Source organism: Hyla sarda, chromosome 2 (genome assembly GCF_029499605.1).
Source record: "Hyla sarda isolate aHylSar1 chromosome 2, aHylSar1.hap1, whole genome shotgun sequence".
NCBI classification, from domain to species: domain Eukaryota; kingdom Metazoa; phylum Chordata; class Amphibia; order Anura; family Hylidae; genus Hyla; species Hyla sarda.
The window spans coordinates 86,226,078-86,251,527 of record NC_079190.1 but is presented as its reverse complement, the minus strand read 5'-3'; the positions used below and the strand labels follow the sequence as shown (position 1 = coordinate 86,251,527).

General features: G+C 44.4%; 1 protein-coding gene across 7 annotated transcripts in view; it reads right to left on the bottom strand.

Moving 5' to 3' along the window:
- The window catches only part of RBMS2 (RNA binding motif single stranded interacting protein 2), a 167,939-nt gene that overhangs the window by 68,619 nt on the left and 73,870 nt on the right, over nt 1-25,450 (bottom strand). For 2 of the 7 annotated variants that reach the window (XM_056562402.1, XM_056562403.1), the window contains exon 1: nt 8,761-9,250. The exons of 3 other annotated variants lie outside the window; for them this stretch is intronic. In XM_056562402.1, the coding sequence (XP_056418377.1) occupies nt 8,761-8,805 (45 nt within the window). In that variant the 5' untranslated portion in view covers nt 8,806-9,250. Of the gene's footprint in view, nt 1-4,605; nt 4,629-5,411; nt 5,552-8,760; nt 9,251-25,450 lie in introns of those variants that run through there. 2 more of the 7 variants (XM_056562406.1, XM_056562409.1) reach the window with 2 other exon arrangements.

The window sequence follows — 25,450 nt, the reverse complement described above, 5'->3', positions numbered from 1 at the left end:
TACTATATGACATACAGTGACATACATTGGGGCTTCACATTATACCGAACAAATACAAATTTTGGGAGTCAATGTTATTAGAACCAGTAGACTTGGTATAAATCCGTGCTGGGTGCCTGCTTCATGTTCCATGAAAAACATCCGACACAATAACACAAACCCCATCCCAAAAACCCAACAAACTCCATTAAAGTCAGTGGAGTCTGCCAGGGGCTGTACGATATTAAAGGGATATGCATGTGCCACAGCTTTTTTCGTTCTGGTACAATAGAATACACAAAGCAGATGTGAACCCATCTTTAAATTGCTGTAACTGCAACTAAGGCACAATATATAGAGTAAATGCAGGGTGAATGTCAACGGAAGTGACCAAGGGCAGGGTAGTCACACAAATCTTATGCATCCTTTCCCACCCACATATACAGAAGATTATAAAAGCCTATTGACTTGACTAGCATGAAAGCTGGAACACACTATAAGCCACACAGCTCTACCAATTCATTGTGTAGCACCAGCTCAAAACAAAACAACAAAACGTTCTAGTGTAGACAAACACACTAGTTATTCTATTAATTCAACCAGATCGGTCAGGTAATTTCTATTAATAACAAGTAAACTCCATTCTAAATGTTTATGATCAAGAAAAGAGCTAAGACAAATGTATTCTCTTCCCAACATTGAAATTAATAACAATGATTGTCTTGTTACATGGGTAATGCCATGAGGTTGCACGTATATAAGACCGCAAGTGACCAGTCAGGACTTGACGTTGACGTGTTTAAAGTAGAAAAAATGGGTCTTCTCTAAACAGCAGGCCTTGTGGGATGTCCGCAGTATGCATTGGCTATAACCACCAAAAGTGGTCTAAGGGAGGGGGAAACAGTCCAATGGTAACAAGGTCATGGGCGCTCAAGGCTCACTGATGTATGTGGGGAGTAAAGTCTAGCCTGTCTGGTCCTATCTTACAGAAGAGGTACTACAGCAAAAATAGCTGACCCCTGTCCGCCAATTAAAGTGCCTACACTGAACACATGAGCACTGGACCACAGTGCGATGGAAGTAGGTGGCCCGTAATGTATGTCACTTACCTGGGTAGAGGGCAAAAAAACTGTTTAGAAATTATTTGATCTCAAGATGTTGACTGGCAATAAATGTAACAATTATATCTTATTATTAGATCTTTACGTGGTCATAAAATTTCAAAGATTGTAGGCAAAATGTTAGTTTAGCTGAATGGAATTTGTAATGATCCCCCTTATACATATGGGTGCCAGGTTTGGCTAAGATGCAGGTGTTCTCAATGGGGAGATGAGGGTAAGCCACTGTCAGACATGACAGGAGCTCAGGTAGAGTATGGTTGAGTTCACACTGCTGAATCTCCGGACAGAATTTCTGTCCCTGTAGACGGCAATGCATTTCTGGGTGGTTCTTTTGGGAGAGCTGCTCAGAAATGCATTGACATCTATGGGGACAGCAATGCAGTCTGCGCGGTCCTAGTGCCGCCGGCTTGATCTCTGGCAGAAGTTCTGCCCAGAGATACCACAGTGTGAACCTAGCCTTAGGGTCTATTTACATGGCAGAATTTCCGCTTGCGGAACTCTGCCTCAAATTAAAGCCCATAGACGTCTATGGGATTCCGCACCCCCATTCACACTTCTGAATTTTCGTTTGCAGAATTCCGCAAGCGGAAATTCAAAAGTGTGAATGGGAGTGCGGAATCCCATAGAAGTCTATGGGCCTTAATTTGATGCGGAATTTCGCAAGTGGAAATTCTGCTGTGTGAATAGACCCTAAGGGTCTTGTTAATATCAGGACTATAGAGAAATTAACTAAAGGCAACCAAGCAGTAACAAAAAAATCACATGGACTGTTTATTTTTGTGTTATTTTTATTTAGTAAATGTGGAGTTTCGATAAATAGTAGTACATATCTCTTGTTGGCTGTACATCACCTTATAGTAGTAACAATTTATTGCTTCCATGGTAGATTAGCTCAATGATATGGCTCCAATGAAGCATTCCACAATTTTGGTTCTGTATTGAGGACATTCTAAGACAAGTCTATGGGTGTTGTATTGTGGCTTTATATAACTTGGAGGTTGTATGAAGCACATCAAGAGGCTTAAAGGGGGGCTGTAGCTATAGCTGTTAGGGTACAAAAGGAAATGCTAATTCAAAGAGTTGTACAGGAGTAGTATCCAAAACAAACTCATCTGTAACAAACCTTTCTTTTATGATGCAAATATGAAGTAAACTTAAAACTGAAAGAACGATCACCCTTACATCACCGTGTGACCCAAAGCGATCTTGATCACTGACACTTAACATGTTGACTAATACAGGGAAGTAACAGGTATGTATTCAGGTGTGTGCAGTATTTGTCATTCGAGATTAAGAGAGAAAAGAATAACAGGTTTCACATTCATTGTTCTAGAACTGGTTGCCATTTTTGAAGGGCCTTAAAAGGAATGCTGTAAATTAATAGTGATCCAGTGACTTCATGAGCAAAATAGATGGGTGGCTGTCGACAAAAGATGAAAGCTGGACAGACATGGTTACTATGGTGTAAGCGGCCAAAAAATTTGTAAGTCCCTTGCAAGCACCATAGAGCAACTAAACGGCATGTGCGCAGTAACAAATTCTTCTCCAGGCATCCCCAAGCATGTTCTGCGCTTGCGTAATGTCAGTACAGGACAGCGGTGTAGGAAGCTGGAAGAACAGCATGAGCGGCCCCAAGCATGAGCGGTGGATTATAAGGGAGAGGTGGGCTTACAGAACATCCTAATGGCTTCCAATCAGGGGGTTAGAGGAGGTGACCAGCACACAGAGTGGAATGACCAGCTAGTGAAGGGTCAGAACTGTGCTGGGCTCTGGGGAATACCCAGTGTGTCCAAAGCCTAATTTGCCTAATTTGGATTCAGGGTCAAAAGCCATGCCCTTACTTTATACCTTAAAGAAGAAGTATCATGTACAAAAACTTATCCCCTATCCGTAGGATATGGAATAGGTTTTAGATCACGAGGTTCCAACCACTGGGACCCCCCACGATCTCCTGTTTGGGGCCTTGGCTCTCCTCGTGAACAGAGCGTGTTGACCCTGGAACGAAGTGGCGTCTGGCACGCCCCCTCCATATATCTTTATGGGAGAGCCAAAGATAGCCAGACTGCTCTCCCATAGAGATATGGTTGGGGCGTGTCGGCTGCCGCTTCGCCCCATTTCCAGAGAGAGCTAGGGCCCCGTACAGGAGATCGCGGGGGGTCCCAATGGTCAGACCCCCCCACGATCTAAAACTTATCCCCTATCCTGCGAATAGGGGATACGTTTTTGTTCACAATATATCCTCTTTAAGAAAAACTGTTGACAGGTCCGCTTTATAATAGACATACCACAGCAGCTAATTCTCCTCTTCCTACTGAGAAAACATGCTGAGCTGAGATGAGCATGCATGTGCATCAGGTGCACAGGAATAGCATACATCGTACAGCAACCTACAATGTATGGACCCCTTTATTTTACTATAAATGTAAATCACAACATTTTAGCTAACAAGAAGTTGCTTGCATTTACATACAATGAGGGCTGCTGATGATCACCACAATATATTTCTCTATACTAGGAGAACCTGATTCAAGGCATTATACTGACCATTCATGGACTAAAACAAAAAATTCCCAAAAATACATTTAACCCAACAGAGGCAGATACTGTGGAGAGTGAGCCGAATAGCAACACTATAGGCTTGCACGTTGGTGCTTAGGTTTAAACTACCAATGGAGAATAGGGGGCCACCTTGTTTGGTCCCCATTCCTTCATGGGCCCTGCTTAAAGTCTACAGGACTGACGCACATAGCTGAGCACTAAACACCTATCCTGTGAAATAGGTGATAAGTTGTCATTCTGGGAAAACGTTCACACATACAGGATCTGCTGCTTATTCTGCTGTATATTTTCTGCCACTCATTTTGCTACCTATTGACTTTAAATAAAAAAATATGCAGCAAAATATGCAACAGATCCTGTACGTGTGAGCGTACCCTAACAATTAAAACAAGGAAAGACAATTCAACTGTTCAGACACAAGTAATTACAATCCTAAGGCCATTTACGTTCATTTATTCATTATAATGAGATATAAGAGTGAGTGATGTTGGAAAGTAAGGACGTAGAGTGACAGCCTGTTTTGTACACAACCCAACAGTAACTGTGGTTCAGTGTAATGTCCTCTTGGATAAGGCCCATGCCATTCTCAGAACTCCCACCATGTACTTAAAGGGGTACTTCGCTGCTCAGCGTTTGGAAAAAACTGTTCCGAACGCTGGAGCCGGTGCCGGGAACGTGTGATGTCATAGCACCGCCCCCTCATGACATCATGCCCCGCCCCCTCAATGCAAGTCAGCTGTCACGCCCCCTCCCATAGACTTGCATTGAGGGGTTGGAGCGTGACGTTTGTTCCAAACACTGAGCAGCGGAGTACCCCTTTAAGCTCTATAAACACTTACACTAAAGGTTTAGCATCATGAACTTTCATACACAGTCCTGAAGGTATCATAGAGGTTCACAAGACACATAAAGGTAGATACAAAGAGGTACAGGCCATATAGTTTACCCCATTATTGCCCTATCATCAAGCGGAAAGACATCTAATTCTGGCATCTAATTCTGGTAGGAGCATCTCCCATGAAACACGGTCTTATCCTTGACAGTGCAGAAATCATCAGGTCACAGCACATGGATCCTGAAGGCCTATCCTGGACCAAATGGTTTTGCTGGAGCTATTTGCCTTTAGCTGCTCATTTTCTCTGCAGCATCTCTTACAGGCGAAAAGTAGTATTACATACAACCATTTAAATGATAGCCCCTTGCATGCTCTCTGCTCTGGCTCCTAGAGAGGTGGTCCCCATCAGACTTCTACACACATTGGGTGCCAAAAGCTTACAGTATTATATACCATATATACTCGAGTATAAGCCGACCCGAATATAAGCCGAGGCCCCTAATTTCACCCCAAAAACCCAGGAAAAGTTATTGACTCGACTATAAGCCTAGGGTGGGAAATACATCATCCCCCCCATGTAATCATCCAGACCCCCGTCATTATCCCCCTGTCATCATCACCCCGTCATCATCATCACTCTGTCATTTTCACCCCCATGTCATCGTCACCCCGTCATCAGCCCCCTCGTCATCATCCCCCCCCCCCTTCATCATCACCCCCCTGTCAATCCCTTAATCAGTGGTCTTCAACCTGCGGACCTCCAGATGTTGCAAAACTACAACTCCCAGCATGCCCGGACAGCCATCAGCAGTTCGGGCATGCTGGGAGTTGTAGTTTTGAAACATCTGGAGGTCCGCAGGTTGAAGACCACTGTGGCCTTCATCATCATCCAGACCCTCCTTTAGTTTTCCACTCACCTCCCCTCGGTCGGAAGGAAGGGTGAGCTGGTCTGGGCCATCTATGCTGCAGGGACCGTCCGGTGGGGAGGGTTAGTCATTCCGGGCAGTCCATTTTCCCCGGGAGGCCCTCTTCTCCGCTCCGGGCCGGCCCCGGACTAGTGATGTTGCCTTGACGACGACGCACAGGGACTTTCATGCGCAGGGACATCTGCTGTGCATGGACGTCCCTGTGCGTCGTCGTCAAGGCAACGTCACTAAGCCGGGGCCGGCCCAGAGCGGAGAAGAGGGCCTCCCGGTGAAAATGGATAGCTCGGAACAACTAACCCTCCCCACCAATGGGCCCTGCAGCATAGATGGCCCGGACCAGCCCCCCCCCCCCTTCCTTCCCACCGAGGGGAGGTGAGTAGAAAACTAAAGGAGGGTCTGGATGATGAGGAAGCTATTGACTGGCCGAGAGTTCACTCGAGTATAAGCCAAGGGGGGCATTTTCAGCACGAAAAATCGTACTGAAAAACTAGGCTTATACTCGAGTATATCCATAAAGTAGATCTAAATACCATAAAGAAGTCCACATCAAGGCCTGCAATCTCCGTAGATAACTAGCCGTAAAACATCCAAATTTTTGCCATGGCTTATTGAGAGTGTTAAAGCCAGAGTAGTCCCCACCTACAACCCCAAGCATGCCCTGACATCTGATGTGAGGAGCATCAGGCTAGGGAGAACCACTTCACACCATGTCCTTATATGTCACATTGGTCTCCGATAAACATCAATACAATCTCATTTATACTATGGTATATCATTAGAATACAGACAACTTTGTATGAACAAAACTGTAACAGCAGAGATGTAGCTATAGGGGGGCGGCGAGGTAGGACTCAATCCGCAGGCACTGATGCCTCATGTGGGGCCAAATGCCCCTCTGCCACATAAGCTATCACACCAGTGGCACATGGCAAACAGGGGGCAGTGATAGATACTAGATTGGACTGCACAGAGAAATACATAAAATCACAGAGCACAGCGGCCATTACTAGAAGGTCCGGGCAGGAGAGGTGAATTATTCACGACTCATTAGATAAATGTCCCAATTATACAATTAGAATCCAGGACAAAGAAGAGAATTATATAAGATAAATGGAGGAAATGTTCAAAAGACTTCAAGAGGTCACAGTCAATGGATTAGGACAAATATCCTGACTTGCTACTAGTTGTATTATCTTATTTATAATATAAATATACTGCATAATAAATAACAAATAATATCAATATTTCTGCTTAGAACAGTGGTTCTCAACCTTTTTTGCCCGAGTACCCCTTGACAGCCCATTCCCAAAAAATTGTACCCCCATTTTGTAATGATTACAGTGATCCCCCGACCTACGAGGGCCCGACATACGATCATTTTAACATACGATGGCCTCTCAGAGACCATGGTGTCTTGTAGGCAGCATCAACAGACGATGCTTTTGTATGTCGGGGCCATCACATAAACGGCTATCCGGCAGCGCAGACTGCTTCAGCTGCCACCAGATAGCCGTTTAATGTGCCCCGTGTGCTCCGGTGAGTGTCACTCACCTGTCCCAGATGTTCCGGACTGTTCTCTTCATGCTCCACTGTATAGCCGTTGCTCTCCTTCGTCATCATCCCGTCACTGTGAACACCATCCCGTCATCTTATAGGAGCGGTATGCGCAGTGACGTGATGATGGCGATGGAGAGCGACGATCCAGGGCAGCGGTGATGGTCCGGAGCGGCAGGGACACGTGAGTATAACCTTGTATATTATTATTGAACGGATCCCTCAACATACAATGGATTCAAGTAACAATGGTTCATTTGGAACAAATTACCATCGTATGTTGAGGGATCACTGTATAGTATAATTCATATGCTTTATTTTCCTCTATAACAGGCCCCCTGTTCCTCTCCCTATCTCCCCTGATTTACAGGTGATGTCTTCTCTAACTGGAGTTGTTTACTTTTCTTTTCTTCTCTATCTGGCCTAGACCGCCATTAAGATTTCTCCTATACAAGAGAGCAGCACAATACCCACCTATTTACAAACTCCCCATGTTTATCATCACATACAGTAATAGTACCCGCTTTGTGTCCCCATAAAGTTGTTAGGTCCCCTCTGTGCCCCCAAATATAGCTGTAGGCCCCCATATATAGTTGTAGGCCACCATACTGTCCTGCTTTGGTGCTCCACTGCTCCTCTGGTCTGGGGACCTATTGTTATGGCTCATAGCAACAAAGTGGAGCAACAAAGCTGATGGTAGTTACTGCCCACAGCAGCCCAGTGCCCGCGCTTCTCCTTTGCTGTCCTCCTGCTCCGCTCCTCGGTGCAGTGACGTCAGTCTACCATTTCTTTCAAAGTGGTCCAGACCAGTAACCAGTGGCTGCCATTACTGATTTTTTTTCAAGTACCTCCTGGAGAACTGCTAAGTACCCCTGGGGATATTTGTACCCCAGGTTGAGAACCACTGGCTTAGAATGTAGAATCAAACACATTTTATATAGAGATAATAATATTATAAATAGATGAATATGTTAGTTAGTTAGATAGATAGATCATAGATATAAGATAATAGATATATATATATATATATATATATATATATATATAGATATAGATAAAAGAGATAGATCTATATTAGATAAATCAAAGATAGATGGATGAATGAAGAGATGGATAGATATATAATAGATATAAGAGAGATAAATATGAGATTTGATGGATGGATGAATAGATAGATATGAGTTAGATAGATAGACAAATAGAATGAATAGATGGATAGATATATAATAGATATCAGATATAGATAGATAAATAAATAGATAGATGATAGATAGATAATAGATATAAGATATAGATAAATAAATAGATGATAGATATAAGATATAGAAAGATAAACAGATAGATAGATATAAGATATAGATAGATAAATAGATAGATAGATAATAGATATGAGATAGATAGATATAAGATTGATAGATAATAGATAGATAAATATGAGATAGATATGAGATAGAAAGACAGATAGCGATAGATATGAGATAAATAGACAGATAGATAATAATAGATAGATAAATAGATAGATGACAGATAGATGATAGAGTCATATGACAGATGATTGATAGATTCCTGCAGTGATGATGCCAGGCTGGTCACAAAGCTCGTCTAGCAGTGCCCGCAGTTACCATGCCAGCAGTGTGTGGGCACATGGCTACTCTCGCTGGATTTTTCCATCTCCAGGGGTCAGTGTAACCCGATCTATCAGCCCTCACCCACATCTGCTCGGTCACCCCGTCCCCCGTACCATCTATGACCACAAAAGGCTGCCGGAGCTCCCAGGTGTGCCTACCAGTTTCCCGCTGGGTATCCTCATGGGTACGCTGGAGAAAATCATGGTGCAGAGAGTTGAGTGCCCGCTCAGGTGCCGAGTGTATCTCCGGTGCCAGTCTTGCCCGCGGCCCCGTCCTGCCCCACACGTCAGTGGCCTCGTAGTAAAAGGTCAGGCCGCGGCTCTTGTCGCTATTGGATCCACTGGAAGGGCAGGAATACAATGTTCCTGGAACTTTCATTAACAAAAAAGAGAAGGGCAGGGCCGGGGCCGCCTGTAGTCCTGCCCACAGTGCGCGGGCGGGCGGGCCCAGCGGCGGGTGAGGTGCCAGGGGAGCTGGGGGCACCGGGGCGCTGTGCTGCTGGTGACTACTCAGCCTCGGCTAATAGGGGGGCTCGGCTACAGTGTGCGGGGGCAGCTATGTGTGGGCACAGGGGGCATCGTAGTAAGGGGAGGAGGCGGCCCCCACCCATCCTTCTCCTCGCCCCCTACACGTGGGGCTGTCCTGCAGCGAGGAGGCGCATTGTTCCCGGGCAGGATTCCTGGCATACTTGACGAGTTAATCAGCAGATCAGGAGCCGAGCCAGGGACACAGTCCACAGCCCTCCCCGCCGCCTGCTCTGCCTGCCTGGGCTGCTCCACTAACACACAAAGCACAACAATGGGGAGCACTATGGAGAGCTCCCGGCCAGACACCTCAGAGGCCTCTACATGTCATTCTCTATGGGCCCAGCCACAACAGTGCTAGGACGCCTACAACTACTACAACTCCCAGCATGCTCTATGGGCCCAACCACAACAGTGCTAGGGCGCCTACAACACTACAACTCCCAGCATGCTCTATGGGCCCAACCACAACAGTGCTAGGACGCCTACAACACTACAACTCCCAGCATGCTTTATGGGCCCAGCCACAACAGTGCTAGGACACCTACAACACTACAACTCCCAGCATGCTCTATGGGCCCAGCCACAACAGTGCTAGGACGCCTACAACACTACAACTCCCAGCATGCTCTATGGGCCCAGCCACAACAGTGCTAGGACGCCTACAACACTACAACTCCCAGCATGCTCTATGGGCCCAGCCACAGCTCTCACACATCCTCCACAACAGTGCTAGGGCACCTACAACTACTACAACTCCCAGCATGCTCTATGGGCCCAGCCACAACAGTGCTAGGACGCCTACAACACTACAACTCCCAGCATGCTCTATGGGCCCAGCCACAACAGTGCTAGGGCGCCTACAACACTACAACTCCCAGCATGCTCTATGGGCCCAGCCACAGCTCTCACACATCCTCCACAACAGTGCTAGGGCGCCTACAACACTACAACTCCCAGCATGCTTTATGGGCCCAGCCACAACAGTGCTAGGACGCCTACAACACTACAACTCCCAGCATGCTCTATGGGCCCAGCCACAACAGTGCTAGGGCGCCTACAACACTACAACTCCCAGCATGCTCTATGGGCCCAACCACAACAGTGCTAGGACGCCTACAACACTACAACTCCCAGCATGCTCTATGGGCCCAGCCACAGCTCTCACACATCCTCCACAACAGTGCTAGGGCACCTACAACTACTACAACTCCCAGCATGCTCTATGGGCCCAGCCACAACAGTGCTAGGGCGCCTACAACACTACAACTCCCAGCATGCTCTATGGGTCCAGCCACAGCTCTCACACATCCTCCACAGCACTGCTAGGGCGCCTACAACTCCCAACATGCTTTATGGGCCCAGCCACAGCTCTCACACATCCTCCACAGCACTGCTAGGGCGCCTACAACTACTACAACTCCCAGCATGCTCTATGGGTCCAGCCACAGCTCTCACACATCCTCCACAACAGTGCTAGGGCACCTACAAAACTACAACTCCCAGCATGCTCTATGGGCCCAGCCACAGCTCTCACACATCCTCCACAACAGTGCTAGGGCACCTACAACTACTACAACTCCCAGCATGCTCTATGGGCCCAGCCACAGCTCTCACACATCCTCCACAGCAGTGCTAGGGCGCCTACAACACTAGAACTCCCAGCATGCTCTATGGGCCTGTCCACAGCTCTCACACATCCTCCACAGCAGTGCTAGGGCGCCTACAACTACTGCAACACTACAACTCCCAGCATGCCCTGTGGGCCCAGCCACAGCTCTCACACATCCTCCACAGCAATGCTAGGGCGCCTACAACTACTGCAGAACTACAACTCCCAGCATGCTCTATGGGCCCAGCCACAACTCTCACACATCCTACACAGCAGTGCTAGGGTGCCTACAACTACTACAGAACTACAACTCCCAGCATGCTCTATGGGCCCAGCCACAGCTCTCACACATTCCCCACAACAGTGCTATGGCGCCTACAACACTACAACTCCCAGCATGCTCTATGGGCCTGTCCACAGCTCTCACACATCCTCCACAGCAGTGCTAGGGCGCCTACAACACTACAACTCCCAGCATGCTCTATGGGTCCAGCCACAGTTTTCACACATCCGCTAGTGTGGTGGCGGGGTCTGTGTTGCAGGGCAGATGTTGTTACCCTAGGGGCAGATGGCATTAACCCCTTGTATTAGTGACGCCAGGGCGTGGTTTAGCCTATAACCACCCGTAGGTATACCGCTGGATCCTGGACTAGGCACGGGAACAATAATGACTCCGACGCCAAGTTACGGACAATGGTAGCATTACTGAGGGTAGACAGATGGTAAAGTCTATACAGTTCAGCCAGGGCCCAAAGAGGTGACCAGTGAAGCAGAGACCTTAAGGGCTTGCTGGGACTTGTAGTAGGATTGGACAATTGAATACAGACCACACTGACTTGACAGATGACAGGGACTGACTTGACTCATAAAGCTGTGACTTTATCTTACTTGAATTGATGGCGGCTGCAGGACTGGACTTTGAGGCCTCCAACATTCTGGACACACACACTAGACACGAATGGATTGGACCTCAGCAGAAGAGCAGAGATCAAAGAGAGAGAAGCTCAACCCAGGGCTTATATGGGGGAGACTAGCAGGGAGCCTATAGGTCACTCTTAGGATCACCTGGTCACTGGTACCTCCTGGGTAACAATCACATGACATATCACATGATATAACTCTTAAAGCAGCATTACATTTTATAACACTTTACATGGTAAAACATATTTACAGTGGGGAAACAAGTGCAGGGGGCCTTGGGGACACTGAAGGAGGCTGCCTGACAGGACAGCAGGAGCACGGGGTAACACCTCCCGTACTGGGCCACCACACTAGGGTGCCTACAACTACAGCAAAGCTACAACTCTCAGTATGCTCTATGGGTCGGTCCCCAGCTCTTAGGGTATGTTTACACTGCATAATTCCAGCGTCATTCTGCAATCAGAATTACGCTCTGTAAACGGAAACATCAGTGTGAATGGGTCTTCCGTAAGACCTGTCCACCCTGAGGAATTTCAGCAGTGGAATTATTGTTCTGCGCAAAGAAGGAACATATTCATTCTTTGCGCGGAAGTCCGCGAGCACTGCATAGCCTACAGCCGAAGTATTTTGGTGGCGGCCGACAGAATGGAATCTCAGCGAGCGGAGATTCCGCAGTGTGAACGTACCCTTACACATACTCTACAGCAGTGTTTCCCAACCAGGGTGCCTCTAGTTGCTGCAAGACTACAGCTCCCAGCATGCTCTATGGGCCCAGCCACATCTCTTTCACATACTCTACAGGAGTATTTTCCAACCAGGTTGCCTACAACTATTGCAAAACTACAACTCCCAGCATGCCCCGACAGCCGAAGGCTGTCGGAGCATGCTGGGAGATGTAGTTTTGCAACAGCTGGAGTCACACTGCTTTAGAGCCTAATAGAATCCAAATGCTGAGGGCAGACCATCTCCAACCTACCTGCACTGCTCCACAACCTATGGCTGTTCCAAAACCACAATTCCTATTATGCATGATGGGAGTTGAAGTTTATTAACAGTTTTGAGAGTCACAATATAGAGAACATTGACCTAAAGACTCACATAACACATACGATATCCTGTGGAGATTTTCATACCCCTATGTAAAGCAATATATATATATATATATATATATATATATATATATATATATATATATATATATTTATACAGGGCTCAATTCCTAGAGGAACGTGTGGGAACTGAGTTCCTGCACTTTTTCCACAGCAGGAACACCATTCCCATAAGAAGTGGTCCTTCAGGACCAGCTCTTGAGTGTAATATATATATATATATATATATATATATATATATATATATATATAAATGGTACCCAGCTCTACTGGATGTTGTATGACAGTGTATCCCAACAAATTTAAAATAGTTTATATTTCTCTAAAGACACACAAATGTGCATAAACAGTGTACAGTGCTGCAGAATCTGTGGGCGCTATATAGATAAAGAATTATTATTATCTTTTAAAGCAGGCGTATGACATTCTTCGTCTGGTCTTCCCTACTATCTATATGTCCCTCCACTATCATGCGGTAGTGTCTCCCTATTGTCTATAGACATTCAGAGGCAGATTTATCAAAAACTGTGCAGAGGAAGAATGGTGCAATCAGATTGCTCCTTTCAGTTATAAAGAGACCTGTGAAAAATAAAAGAAGCAATCTGATTGGTTGGTATGGGCAACTGGGCAACTTTTCCTCTGGACAGGTTTTGATAAATCTCCCCCTCAGAGATTAGTTGGTGACTAGGTCCCCCACTTTTTTATAAAACATGGCTGGTTCATTGTATCAATACAGCACTTTCTGTCTTTTTGTCTCAACCCTATTCATAGACTGTAAGCACTCTCGGGTACGGTGTCCATTTTAGGACATCGTCAACTGTAACTCCGTCCTCCGTCAGGTGAAACGGCGTCCCGCCTCCTCCCACGGACCAATCGCCGTCAGCCACAACTCCCTCATCCAAAACCCCGTCATGCCTCAGACGATTCTCCCTCAGACGTAACTTCCTGCCGCATAGCAGAGCCGACACTGCACAGCATGTATAGCAGAGTCGAAACTGTAAAACTTGCACGTGTATACTACAGACACTACATGTTCTACAGAGTCTGTATAGCAGAGCCAACACTGAATAGCGTGTACAGCAGAACCCGTATAGCAGAGAGCTGAAACTGACTCGGCTCTGCTACACGACAGGAAAGTTTTTCGTCTGAGGGATGACAGAGTTTTGGATGAGAGACTTTAGGATGAGGGAGGAGGGAGTTGCGGCTGATGCCTGACGGAGAGTGGCCCGAGGGAGGAGGCGGGACGCTATTTCACCTGACGGAGGATGGAGTTATGGCTGACGACTGATGATGTCCTAAAATGGACACCGTACGCGGGCAAGGCTGTCACTCCTCCTGTTTATATATTTAGGGTATGTTCATACTAAGGAATCTACACGCAGAATTAACATAGAAACATAGAATGTGTCGGCAGATAAGAACCATTTGGCCCATCTAGTCTGCTCAATAATCTGAATACTATGAATAGTTATTTTCCCTATCTTATATGAAGGATAGCCTTGTGCATATCTCATGCATGTTTAAACTCCTTCACTGTATTTGCAGCGACCACTTCTGCAGGAAGGCTATTCCATGCATCCACTACTCTCTCAGTAAAGTAATACTTCCTGGTATTACTTTGCCCCTTTAATTTAAAACTATGTCCTCTTGTGGTAGTTTTTATTTTTTTTTACCTCCTAAAAATTTCTATCATATCTCCACTGTCTCTTCTTTCTTCCAAGCTATACATGTTAAGGTCCTTTAAACTTTCCCGGTAAGTTTTATTCTGCAGTCCATGTACTAGTTTAGTATCGTCTCTGAACGCTCTCCAAATGATCTATATCATTCTGGAGATACAGTCTCCAGTACTGCGCACAATACTCCAAGTGAGGTCTCACCAGTGCTCTGTACAGCGGCATGAGCACTTCTCTCTCTACTGCTTATACCTCTCCCTATACATCCAAGCATTCTGCTAGTGTTTCCTGCTACTCTATTACATTGTCTGCCTACCTTTTAGTCTTCTGAAATAATAACCTCTAAAAACTCTGATCAGCAATTCTTCTCGGAGATCCAGTCTGAGTGGCCACTGGGCAAACCTGCTCGTCATTATTTACGGAAATGCTGTCCATGTGTAATTTTCCGAAAGCATGAACATACAATACCCATACATATGGTATCCAAATAACCATATCATACAAATTATCAACACAACACTGTATGGTGTCCAAAAAACAGAGACATATGTATACCCCATAACACTTATGTACATGCAAAGGCTTAATAGTGCCACTAGCATCTACAATGCAGTATAATACCACTATAAAGTGTCCAACATAGGCAAAAATGACATAATCTAATGACTGTCCATTATAGAGTAATACTTGTAGAATTAATAATAGGCTTCTTGGTGGCCACAATCCGCGGGTGAAAGAACACTGGTAACGCCCTCTTCAGTAAGGACAGGTGAGGCATACACCACTTAGTACTTAACCTCCCTAATGCTGTGCGGCTGAATGGACATGAATTGTCTCAGTCATTGTTTTCAAATCTTGTTGAAAGCCTTTGCGCAAGAGTGGAGACTGTTGTGGAGGCTACAAAGGGTGTGTATGTGTATGGAGAGATTCAATTGAGTATAAAGGCCCATAGTATTGGGATTAAATAATTAAAGTGGTTGTCTTTTCTGTGATCTAATAATATATGTTTGGGTTTTGACGCATGGTTCTTTGCCATGGTGCAAACGTAGCACAATCACACTGTGTGAATATACCCTTAGCCAGACAAACACTTATTTGAATGACAGCTATCTCAACTATGCATGCATGTTTGTTTCAATGTAAGTTGCCTGCTCATTAGGCTGTGTTCACACTGCCATCATAGGCTTCACTTGGAGCGTCCATTGACAGTTCTGTCACATTTGACAGGAAGAATAGTGCAAGAACAGCAGACATAACAACAGAACTCTGTTACCATTTTCTTACTAAATATATTTTCAAAGGCACTATTGACATGAAAATTACACCAGATATTGGTGACAACACAAGTAATCCATACATACAAAGAAACACAAAGAAATAAGCTCAGAAATTAAGTTATGTGTAATAATGTGAAATGATACAGGGAAGAAAGTATTGAAGTACATGAAGAAAGAGAGATGCAAAAAGGCATGGGAAGCCAAGACAACAGCTGAAAGCTATCCAGCCCCTTGCCAGTGCAAATTAATGTCAGCTTGTTCAGTCCCAACTGATGGCCTACAAATAGGTCTCAATGCCAAGGTTGCACACAAGTCACATCTTATGATGGGTAAAAGCAAAGAGCTGTCTCAAGACCTTCACAACATAATTGTTGCAAAATATAACAATGATATTGGTTACAGGCACAATTCTAAGCTTCTGATTGTTTCATTGAGCACTGTTAGGACCATAATATGGAAGTGGAAAGTAGGGCTAGGCGGTATGATCAAATATGTGTATCACGGTATTTTTGTAACTTATGGCGGTTCCACGGTATATAACGGTATTCCTCCTCCCCAAAAAAATTAATTATTAGCCCAGCGTTGCGTTGTCCCCATCGGGGTACTACTCCCGTCACCCGCAAGCGCTGCCCTCCTTGTCCTCCTGTTTGTTGCGGGCCGCCGGCGCTGACACTCTATAGCTGTATCCCTATGCCCGGGCTGCAAAAGGTAAAAAAATGAACTTGAAGGCATGTTCCTACTTTGGCCTTACGCTCTTCCTGGGGATGTGAACGTCGGAGAGCCGTCAGCCTATCACCGACCGCAGCGACGTTCCGCCTCGGCTGGTGATAGGCTGAGCCCACTCTCATGTAAGAAGCCGGCTTCTTACATGACAGTGCACTCAGCCTATCACCGGCCGAGGCGTAACATCGCTGCGGCCGGTGATAAGCTGATGGTTGTCTGACGTTCCATTCCCTAGGAAGCAAGTCCGGGCCGACGGGGAAGGTGAGTTAAAGTTTATTTTGTTTACCATTTGCAGCCCAGGCATAGGGATACAGCTATAGAGTGTCAGCGCCAGCGGCTGCAACAAACAGGAGGACGAGGAGGGCAGCGCTTGCGGGTGACATGTGATTAGTTCCTCGATGGGTACAGCGCAGCGCTGGGCTGATAATTAATTGGGGGGGGGGGGAGTGTAGCAGAACATCGCTCGCGGGTCCCATATGATTAGTTCCCCGATGTGGGGACAGCGCTGGGCTGATAATTCATTCATTCCCGGGGGGGAGGGGCCAAACCGGTATTGCGGTTGGGGAAAAATTAATATCGTGCAGGACAAAAATTTCGGTTTTCGGTATGAACCAGTATACCGCCCAGCCCTAGTGGAAAGACAATAATTTCACCATATATTTGCCTCAACCAGGTGCTCCTCACAAGATTTCTAATACAGGAGTGAAAAGAATAACCGGAAGAGTTGTCCAGAACAAGGACCTCTTGTGGAAAACTTCAAAAAGACCTGGAAGAAGATTAGCACATACTAATGTCTCAAATAAACAATATTTAGTGAGAAAACGTGTTAAAGACTTATTTTACCCACCGTAAGTCAATAAGATCAGGCAGTGCTGTCATGGGTTTTCTTATAACATTTACAATGACGGCCCAGTGAGCAAAGCCTACTGTAAGTATCTACAGGACCACCGTGTGTTTTCAATAGGCCTAGAGGAGTGATAGCAGGACATAACAGCCTGTCTCACTATTAATTGTTTACAAGAAATCTGCCAATTTTTTAAACCTGACTTTGTAAGCGGTCCTTATGAGCACTTCATATTGGCATAGTGCCCAAATACCAATCTAACCTGGTGTTGTAACTGCATCCTGTGCACTTGTCTTATCACAGACTCGGGAACCAAGTGTAGGATTGGCAGTGCAAACATTAGGTTATTGGATTCTCCTATTTATGATAATGAAAGTGTTTTGCCCTGGGAGACAGTACAGGTCACACACCCATATGGCTGGGTGTGATCATTTATACAGTAATCCAGATTTACCTTGTGAGCTAGAAATGCAAATTCCTACACTTATGATTCCCATTAACTTTAGTAAAAGGAGAAGTTCAGTCAAAAACAGTTATATATACAGTAAAAATATCTGGATTTAAAGGGAACATTCAGAAAATTACATATCATTTCCAAAGATGTGTTTTCTTAATTTTTTTATGTTACTACACATAAAAAAACAGGAAAATTCACATTGTCACACAATAAGCTGTCATTTCTTGTATTCTGCCCTTTACTTTAATTACTGTGTAGAATGGGAAAGATATGCAGTGTCATTTCATTATCATTAGAGAGCAAGGGAGTAAATGACAGCTCAACTGTACTACTGGATGCTGAGAATAGGCCTATCTTGTCCTTCTGCTGGGCCATTCATATCAGCTAAGTGGGGTCTGACTGGCACCGCACCATTTAGTTAAGTAAAGCTGCCACTGCGCTTGTGTGAGCACTGGGACTTCTTTGCTTCCTAACAGTCATCTCTCTATACATTCCGTAGAGGCTGTACCTGCCATCGCTATGAAGGGAATGGAACAAGCTGCAAAATCAGGTACAGTTGCTACCAAATGTACAGAGCTGTGCTTGGTAGGATGTAAAGAGGATGCCATAACCTCTTTAATGAGCTGATCTGTAGGTGTGCCAGGAGTCAGAGAATAGATATTGACAGCCTACCCTCAGGATAGACCACTGAAAAAACTCTTCAAGAGTAACATAGTTTGATTCAATATGGCTGCCCCCTATTACATTTAAAGGGGTTGTTCTGGGAGCTGAAAACATATACTGTAACTGTCCTTTCTCTTCATGCCAATATACAGTAACTTTCTACCCACTTGAAGGAGTGGGCCATGTCAATGGGGCATGCACCGCATGCACCAAGTTGCAAATGCTGCATGGGGCGAAACCACATCAGCGCGCAGTGTTCAGCGGCTGCATCATGTTGCGGCAACTCTAGAAACATAATATAGCCATTAGCCAACACACACAGGTATGGGTTTGCCCTTCTACTGCAGTCACAACTTAGTACAAGCCCAGGGACACGGTCTGCCCCGTCAAGTGGGGAGAAAGCTATCGGGCAGTGTCAGCATGCATCTATGAGGGAGGGGCCAGGAACAATGAAGGTAATAGCATCTTAGTTCCCAGGATAACCCCTTTAATGAGTAAAACTAACATTGAATATAGCTAAATCTTTTCCTCCACCCACGTGATTTACCCAGAACAATCATCTACCAGGATCTTATAAATATGCCAGTTTCTTAGACCTACATGCAACAAATAGATGTTGGTACATTAAACAGCAATTTTAGCCTACGCTCAGCAGGAGTGTTCCCATAGGAAACAATATAAAAAGCATGGAATCATGATTTACTACATCCAACTATTAATGTCATTTCCTGTGGAAATTCTGCAGAAAATAATAACTCATACCTAGTCATATTGTCTATGCTAGATAAACGGATCAACTAACATGTTCGTAGTGCAAGTCTGCTGTCCAGTTTAGGCAATTGAGGAATTTCTACTTTGGTGGCAGTGACTAGTGGGAGGAATCCTAGAGTGACGTTCACATCTAGCAAAGACTGATTGGGTCCTGTACACATTACATTATTACATAAGCTTACAAGAGGCCAGTATACATCTGTATAAAGCAAAACATGAAAACGTGCCCAAGTTAGTAAACTACATCTTTTATATAGAGATTCAATAAAATAACGATTGCTTTAATGGATGCCTATTGCCTATGGGTGACAGTGCCACGGTATGAAGCACTTAGACGGATCCCTCCAAGGAACAGCCCAGGATAGAGGCAGCGCACAAGACTTCAAAGGTAAAATGGTTTATTTACCCGGCATGCAACGCGTTTCGCTGGATAACCAGCTACATCAGGCACACTAGGAGCGCTCTCCTTGTTTGTACATTAGTACCACGGTATGGCTGCCATCTTTTCTTTAATGTAAACATCAGGATATGTTCATGAGGTGTCTGTTAAATGGATGCCATAATAGCCTATAAATGACAAATACGACTATAGTATATGTCGCAACCTTTGTATAATATATATTGGAAGCCTTTTCTCGTGATTTATGATGGATGGAGAAAAAAACAAGATGTGGATGTAAGCTTGTCAAGGAAATCGATATGTACGTTGAAAGTACAGCAAAAGTTAGCACTAAACCCCCCTGGAGATGTCAGTAATAATTTCATATACTTTGGTGAAGATCGTAGATCTATCAGGCCTGAAACACTGAGCCCTAGGCAAAAAGAGTTGTTCAAAGAGGATCTATGGCCTCCCCTGACCTGCCTGCTTTAGTAAATATTCGTATTCCCCAAGAAATAACAATTCTGGAACATCTTTTCCTATAGCTCTGTGCTGTGCCGTTCCTCTGCTATTCTTTCTAGAAATATATGATTAAATTGCCAACTGGGTGTTACTAGTTGGGGGGGCGGGGCTAGGTATCTGGCACTGTCAACTCTGATTGGATAGTATCAGACATTATAGGTAGATCCCCTCCCCAACTGGCTATACCTAGTTGGCTTCTTGGTCATACATTTCTAATAAGAATAACAGAAGAATGCCATAAAACTGATTTATAAGAAAATGCTTTCCAGAATTGTTAATTAACGGGAAATACAAATATTTTTTTAAACAGACGTGTCAGGAGGGGCAAGGACTCACAGAGAAATCCTGCAAGCCCTGCTTCCCCCACCCACACAGAAGAATGTCGTCCCTACCTACAAGAAGTAAGAAAAGCTATACTCTGTGTTCCAAGGTAGAGACCCCATCTACAGCCATAACAGAGGGCCATTAACAAACAGCAGCTCTTGTTATGATGTATCCAACCTCTTCCAGTCTCACATGAACAGATAATAGGGCTGTCTTCACTATAAAACTTAATGTCATTTATTTTTGTTATTAATGTACAGCATTATTATGCAAACAATGAACGAAAAACTTCCAGCTCGCCACCTCTTAGCCGTGCTTGGATCCTGTGCCCGGCAAGGCACTCCAATACAAAACAAATAGACGATGATCCAGCACTTGCAAAATGAAGACAGCTTTATTGAAGATCACTGGGCACAGATAAAACCAACCATATCACCAGACGCGTTTCGAGCGCATGCGCTCGAAACGCGTCTGATGATATGGTTGGTTTTATCTGTGCCCAGTGATCTTCAATAAAGCTGTCTTCGTTTTGCAAGTGTTGGATCATCGTCTATTTGTACAGCATTATTATACATTATATATATGTATAAAAGAGAAGTAAAATAATGACAGCAAAAGTAAGATTCAATCATCAAATAGCTAATAGTCCATTAGGTAAACCTATAAAACATCTTGGGTACATTATCTTATGAAGGAATTTTCATCTGTCAGTGATAAAAATAAAAAATAAAACACTACCAATAACAGTAACATATGCATATCCCAAAATTGGGAGGGTTATATACTCTCTAATTATGACAATTACTACAATTTGTACAGTGTGGATGTGCTTCCTCTCGGTTCAGATCACCATGGAGTGCCATCTCTGTGTAATGTCAGCGTGGCTTTGGAAACATCTGGGTTGATTACCTCATCAATGACTATGCCACCAAATATCTGTGATTTACTAACAAGTCTAATATCTTAAAGACACTTTATGTGTGGGGAAAACATGAAAAAGAAATGTATTTAACTGGTAGGCTTTATGTTTTATTTTAGGTAAGAAGACTGCTGCTCAGTAGGAGAGAAAAAGCAACAATGAAGCTCTCATCCTTAAATGCTGTCCTCATTTCCCGATATCATATCCCGACCGCATATCCGACCTCATATCCTAACCACATATCCCGACCTCATATCCCAACCACATATCCGAACCTCAAATTGTGTCCTCATATCCAGACCTCATATTCAATCCTCATATTCCACCTTCATATCCTGTCCTCACATCCAACCACATATACCAACCTCATATCCCGTCCTCATATTCCGACCAAATATCCCAACCTCCAATCCTGACCACAAATCCCACCCTCATATGCCATCCTCAAATCCCATCCTCATAGCTTGTCCTCTGTCCCTACCCCCTCACTTACTATTCTCTACATGTTGCCTAAGAGTAACACTTCCATGGCTGCCTCCATGTTGGTTCGTGTACTCCACCCATTGCACTAGGTGAGGGACGTGCTAGACCTTATATGCCCACATATTGAGGCTCAGTGCTAGCCTAGGGGAGGCATATTCATAGTGGAGGGTCCATCCCAAAGAGGTCACCTTATCGTGGTGGGATGGTACACACTATTTGGCCAAATGGTAAACTAAGAACCTTAATTTTTCACCATAGCAGTATTGCAAAGCAAAAAGTGTCATTGTTCACATATAGCTTAGCGCTAGCAGTATGCTGCTGTTATCCTTTTGCTTTTATTTGTTGTTCAGCCGTAGCAGCATGCACCTATATATTTGTTTCATACAATAGCTGTGAATTAGGATGTGCTGACCAATTATTCCTTTTTTATTTTACACATGTGGGGGGAGTGGCTGCCTCCATGTTGGTTCATGCACCCCACCCATTCCACTAGGTGAGTGATGTGCTAGACCTTACATGCCCACATATTGAGGCTCAGTGCTAGCCTAGGAGAGGCATCTTCATAGTGTAGGGCCTGTCCCAAAGAGGTCACCCTATCGTGGCGGGATTGTACACACTATTTGGCCAAATGGTAAGCTAAGAACCTCTATTTTTCACCATAGCAGTATTGCATAGCAGTATTTTTCACTATAGCAGTACTGTACTTTATCTGCAATTCCTGGCAACCCGTGGAAAATTTCGGTAACAATTTCGGTAACATATCCTAGTGATTTGCATGACATTATAATATGGATATATGGAGGGATTTCTCATTGTCTTTAGAGCTGTTTTTGTGTGTAGATTTGTCTCTATTTGGGCACCTCAGCCTTTTTTTTTGTTTGCAACTTTTTGGTTTACACCTTTTTTTAAAAAGAGTGTACAGACCAGCTGTTAAGGGTTAGTCGTGTGCAGTGGTCAGTAATTTATCAACTGCGACTTTCACATAAAAAGTAGCAAAAACCATCAAAAAGTCGCAATTCTACACCAGCCCAGACTTAGTGTAGCTTATTGGTGTATGTGAAGAGTGAAACTTCAGAAAATGTATATCCTCCACAAAATGTATCAAATGCCCTGCGACCATTCAATAAATTTGGCGGAGTCACGCAAAAAAAAAAAAAACATGTAAAAAAAAAAATGAACTAAAAAATGAACTACATCATACATATCTTAGTAAATGCCCCCCATAGTCCTTTAATTATAAAGGGACATAAATCAGTGCAGAAAAAAACTGACAAAAATCCGCCATGTTCTCCATAACTACTCACAGCCCCATCTTTTCGACTTGCTTCATGTAGTATTGCTACCTGTACAGGATATTTCATGTTTTGGGATCTTGTCAATTATTTGAGAGTTGTAGAGATGTCAGTGTAGCCTATTCTGTACTCTCTGAAGGTGATGTCTTCCCTCACATTTAGCATTGACGTTTGACTTTGACAAAAAAACTGGAAAATGTCAGCGATAATAAAGATATTCTTCATCTTCTGCCAGACTTTTTAGTGGATAAGTTTATAATGCACCACGATAGCAGCATCTGACTAGGTTCTGGGAGTTGCTGCTACCACTAAGTGAGAGTCCTGGATTTCGAGACTCCTGTGATCATTCAGCCTATGGCTCCCCAGCTTGGTTTAATGTAATGCTATCAAAGACAGTAACCTTCCAATTACCAAAATGAGATAATCGGGTTAGTGTAAGCAGATCGACTATATAACCAGTGACACTGGCAAATAGGCTTCCAGGTATACTATGGGATACTTTTGCTTGTTGGTTGGAATACCAAAGACAGTGGGGGAGATTTATCAAAGGATTTAGACAGTTTTTTCCTGTCTAAATTTGTCGCACAGAAAGTCGCAGTCTAAATATGTGCGACTTTTTTGCGACTTTTGCTCTAGAGTTTTTTTTAGAACATGATGCATTCTGGTCTATTTTAGACGGAAATGCATTGGAAAATGCATTAGTGCTGAATTTATCAAAAGCGACTTTTCAGCGACAAGTCGCATCGGCTGAAAGTACGCCGAAATGTCAGACCATGCTGGAGCAGGTTTAAATATAGACTAAAGCATAGATCCCGAAGTCCGTGCGCAGAATTTATCAAGAGCCGTGCGACTTTTGATAAATTAGGCGCACAATAGACCGGCCTAACCCTCTGTAGTTTGGTCTCTATTGATGGGGGACATAGACAGCTTTGATAAATATCCCCCAGAGATTTTATATTAGGGTTCACTTAAACATTATTCACTATATGGCGCTTTAATTGGAGGTAAAAAAAAAAAAAATGCAGATCTGCTTTAAGTTGGATTTTAGGACCATCTAACAGAAGTCAATGGGGGAGATTTATCAAAACCTGTCCAAAGGAAAAGTTGCTGAGTTGCCCATAGCAACCAATAAGCTTGCTACTTTCACTTTCATTTTTGAAAAGGCCTCTGAAAAATTAAAGAAGCGATCTGATTGGTTGCTATGGGCAACTCAGCAACTTTTCCACTGGACAGGTTTCGATAAATCTCCCCCAATATCACCATGCAGTCTTGCTGTGGCTGTAATATAGACATTAAAATATAACTGCATTACTGTTGAATAGACTTTAGGGTTCTATGGTAATCTAAGGTAATGTCATTTCTGCTCACGTGAAAAGTGGTTAGACTTGTGAGCATGAATTTGGCCTTAAGCCAGTGTTTCCCAACCAGGGTGCCCCAGCTGTTGCAAAACTACAACTCTCATCATGCCCGGACAGCCGAAGGCTGTCCGGGCATGCTGGGAGTTGTAGTTTTGCAACAGCTCGAGATGCCCTGGTTGGGGCATGCTGGGAGTTATAGTTTTACAACCACTGGAGACACCCTGGTTGGGACATGCCTGGAGTTGTAGTTTTGCAACAGCTCGAGATGCCCTGGTTGGGGCATGCTGGGAGTTATAGTTTTACAACCACTGGAGACACCCTGGTTGGGACATGCTGGGAGTGTTAGTTTTGCAACAGCTCGAGATGCTCTGGTTGGGGCATGCTGGGAGTTATAGTTTTGCAACCACTGGAGACACCCTGGTTGGGACATGCTGGGAGTTGTAGTTTTGCAACTGCTGATGACACCCTGGTTGGGAAACACTGCCATAGGCACAACTGCTAGTAAGAATTAAAGGAGTACTCCATCCCTAGACATTTTGTCCCCTATCCAAAGGATAGGGGATAATATGTCTGATCGCAGAGGGAGGCCGGCCGCTGGGACTTCCACGACCTCCGGGCTGGAAACCCGACATACTGAAGATTTATGTTCCCTCCCATAGACATGAATATAGGGGCATGGCTTGGCATGACATCACGACCACGGCCGTCTGAAGCCGTCATTCTGAACATAATTGGATAGGGGATAAGGGGGGAGATTTATCAAGGTATTTAGAGCTCTTTTTTTTGCTTACAAAAGTCGCACAAAAAGTCGCATCTGCGCCTAAACAATTTATTGTGCGACTTTTGGCTGTAAGCAAAAATCTACAAAAGAGCTTACCATAGCAGATTTCAGTTTTCACTTTGCAGTGGTCAGGGATTTATCAAGTGCAACAGTGGCACAAAAGTCGGAGCTGGAGCTGGCTTACAATACTTGCTTTGGAGAGCGGGATTTCATATT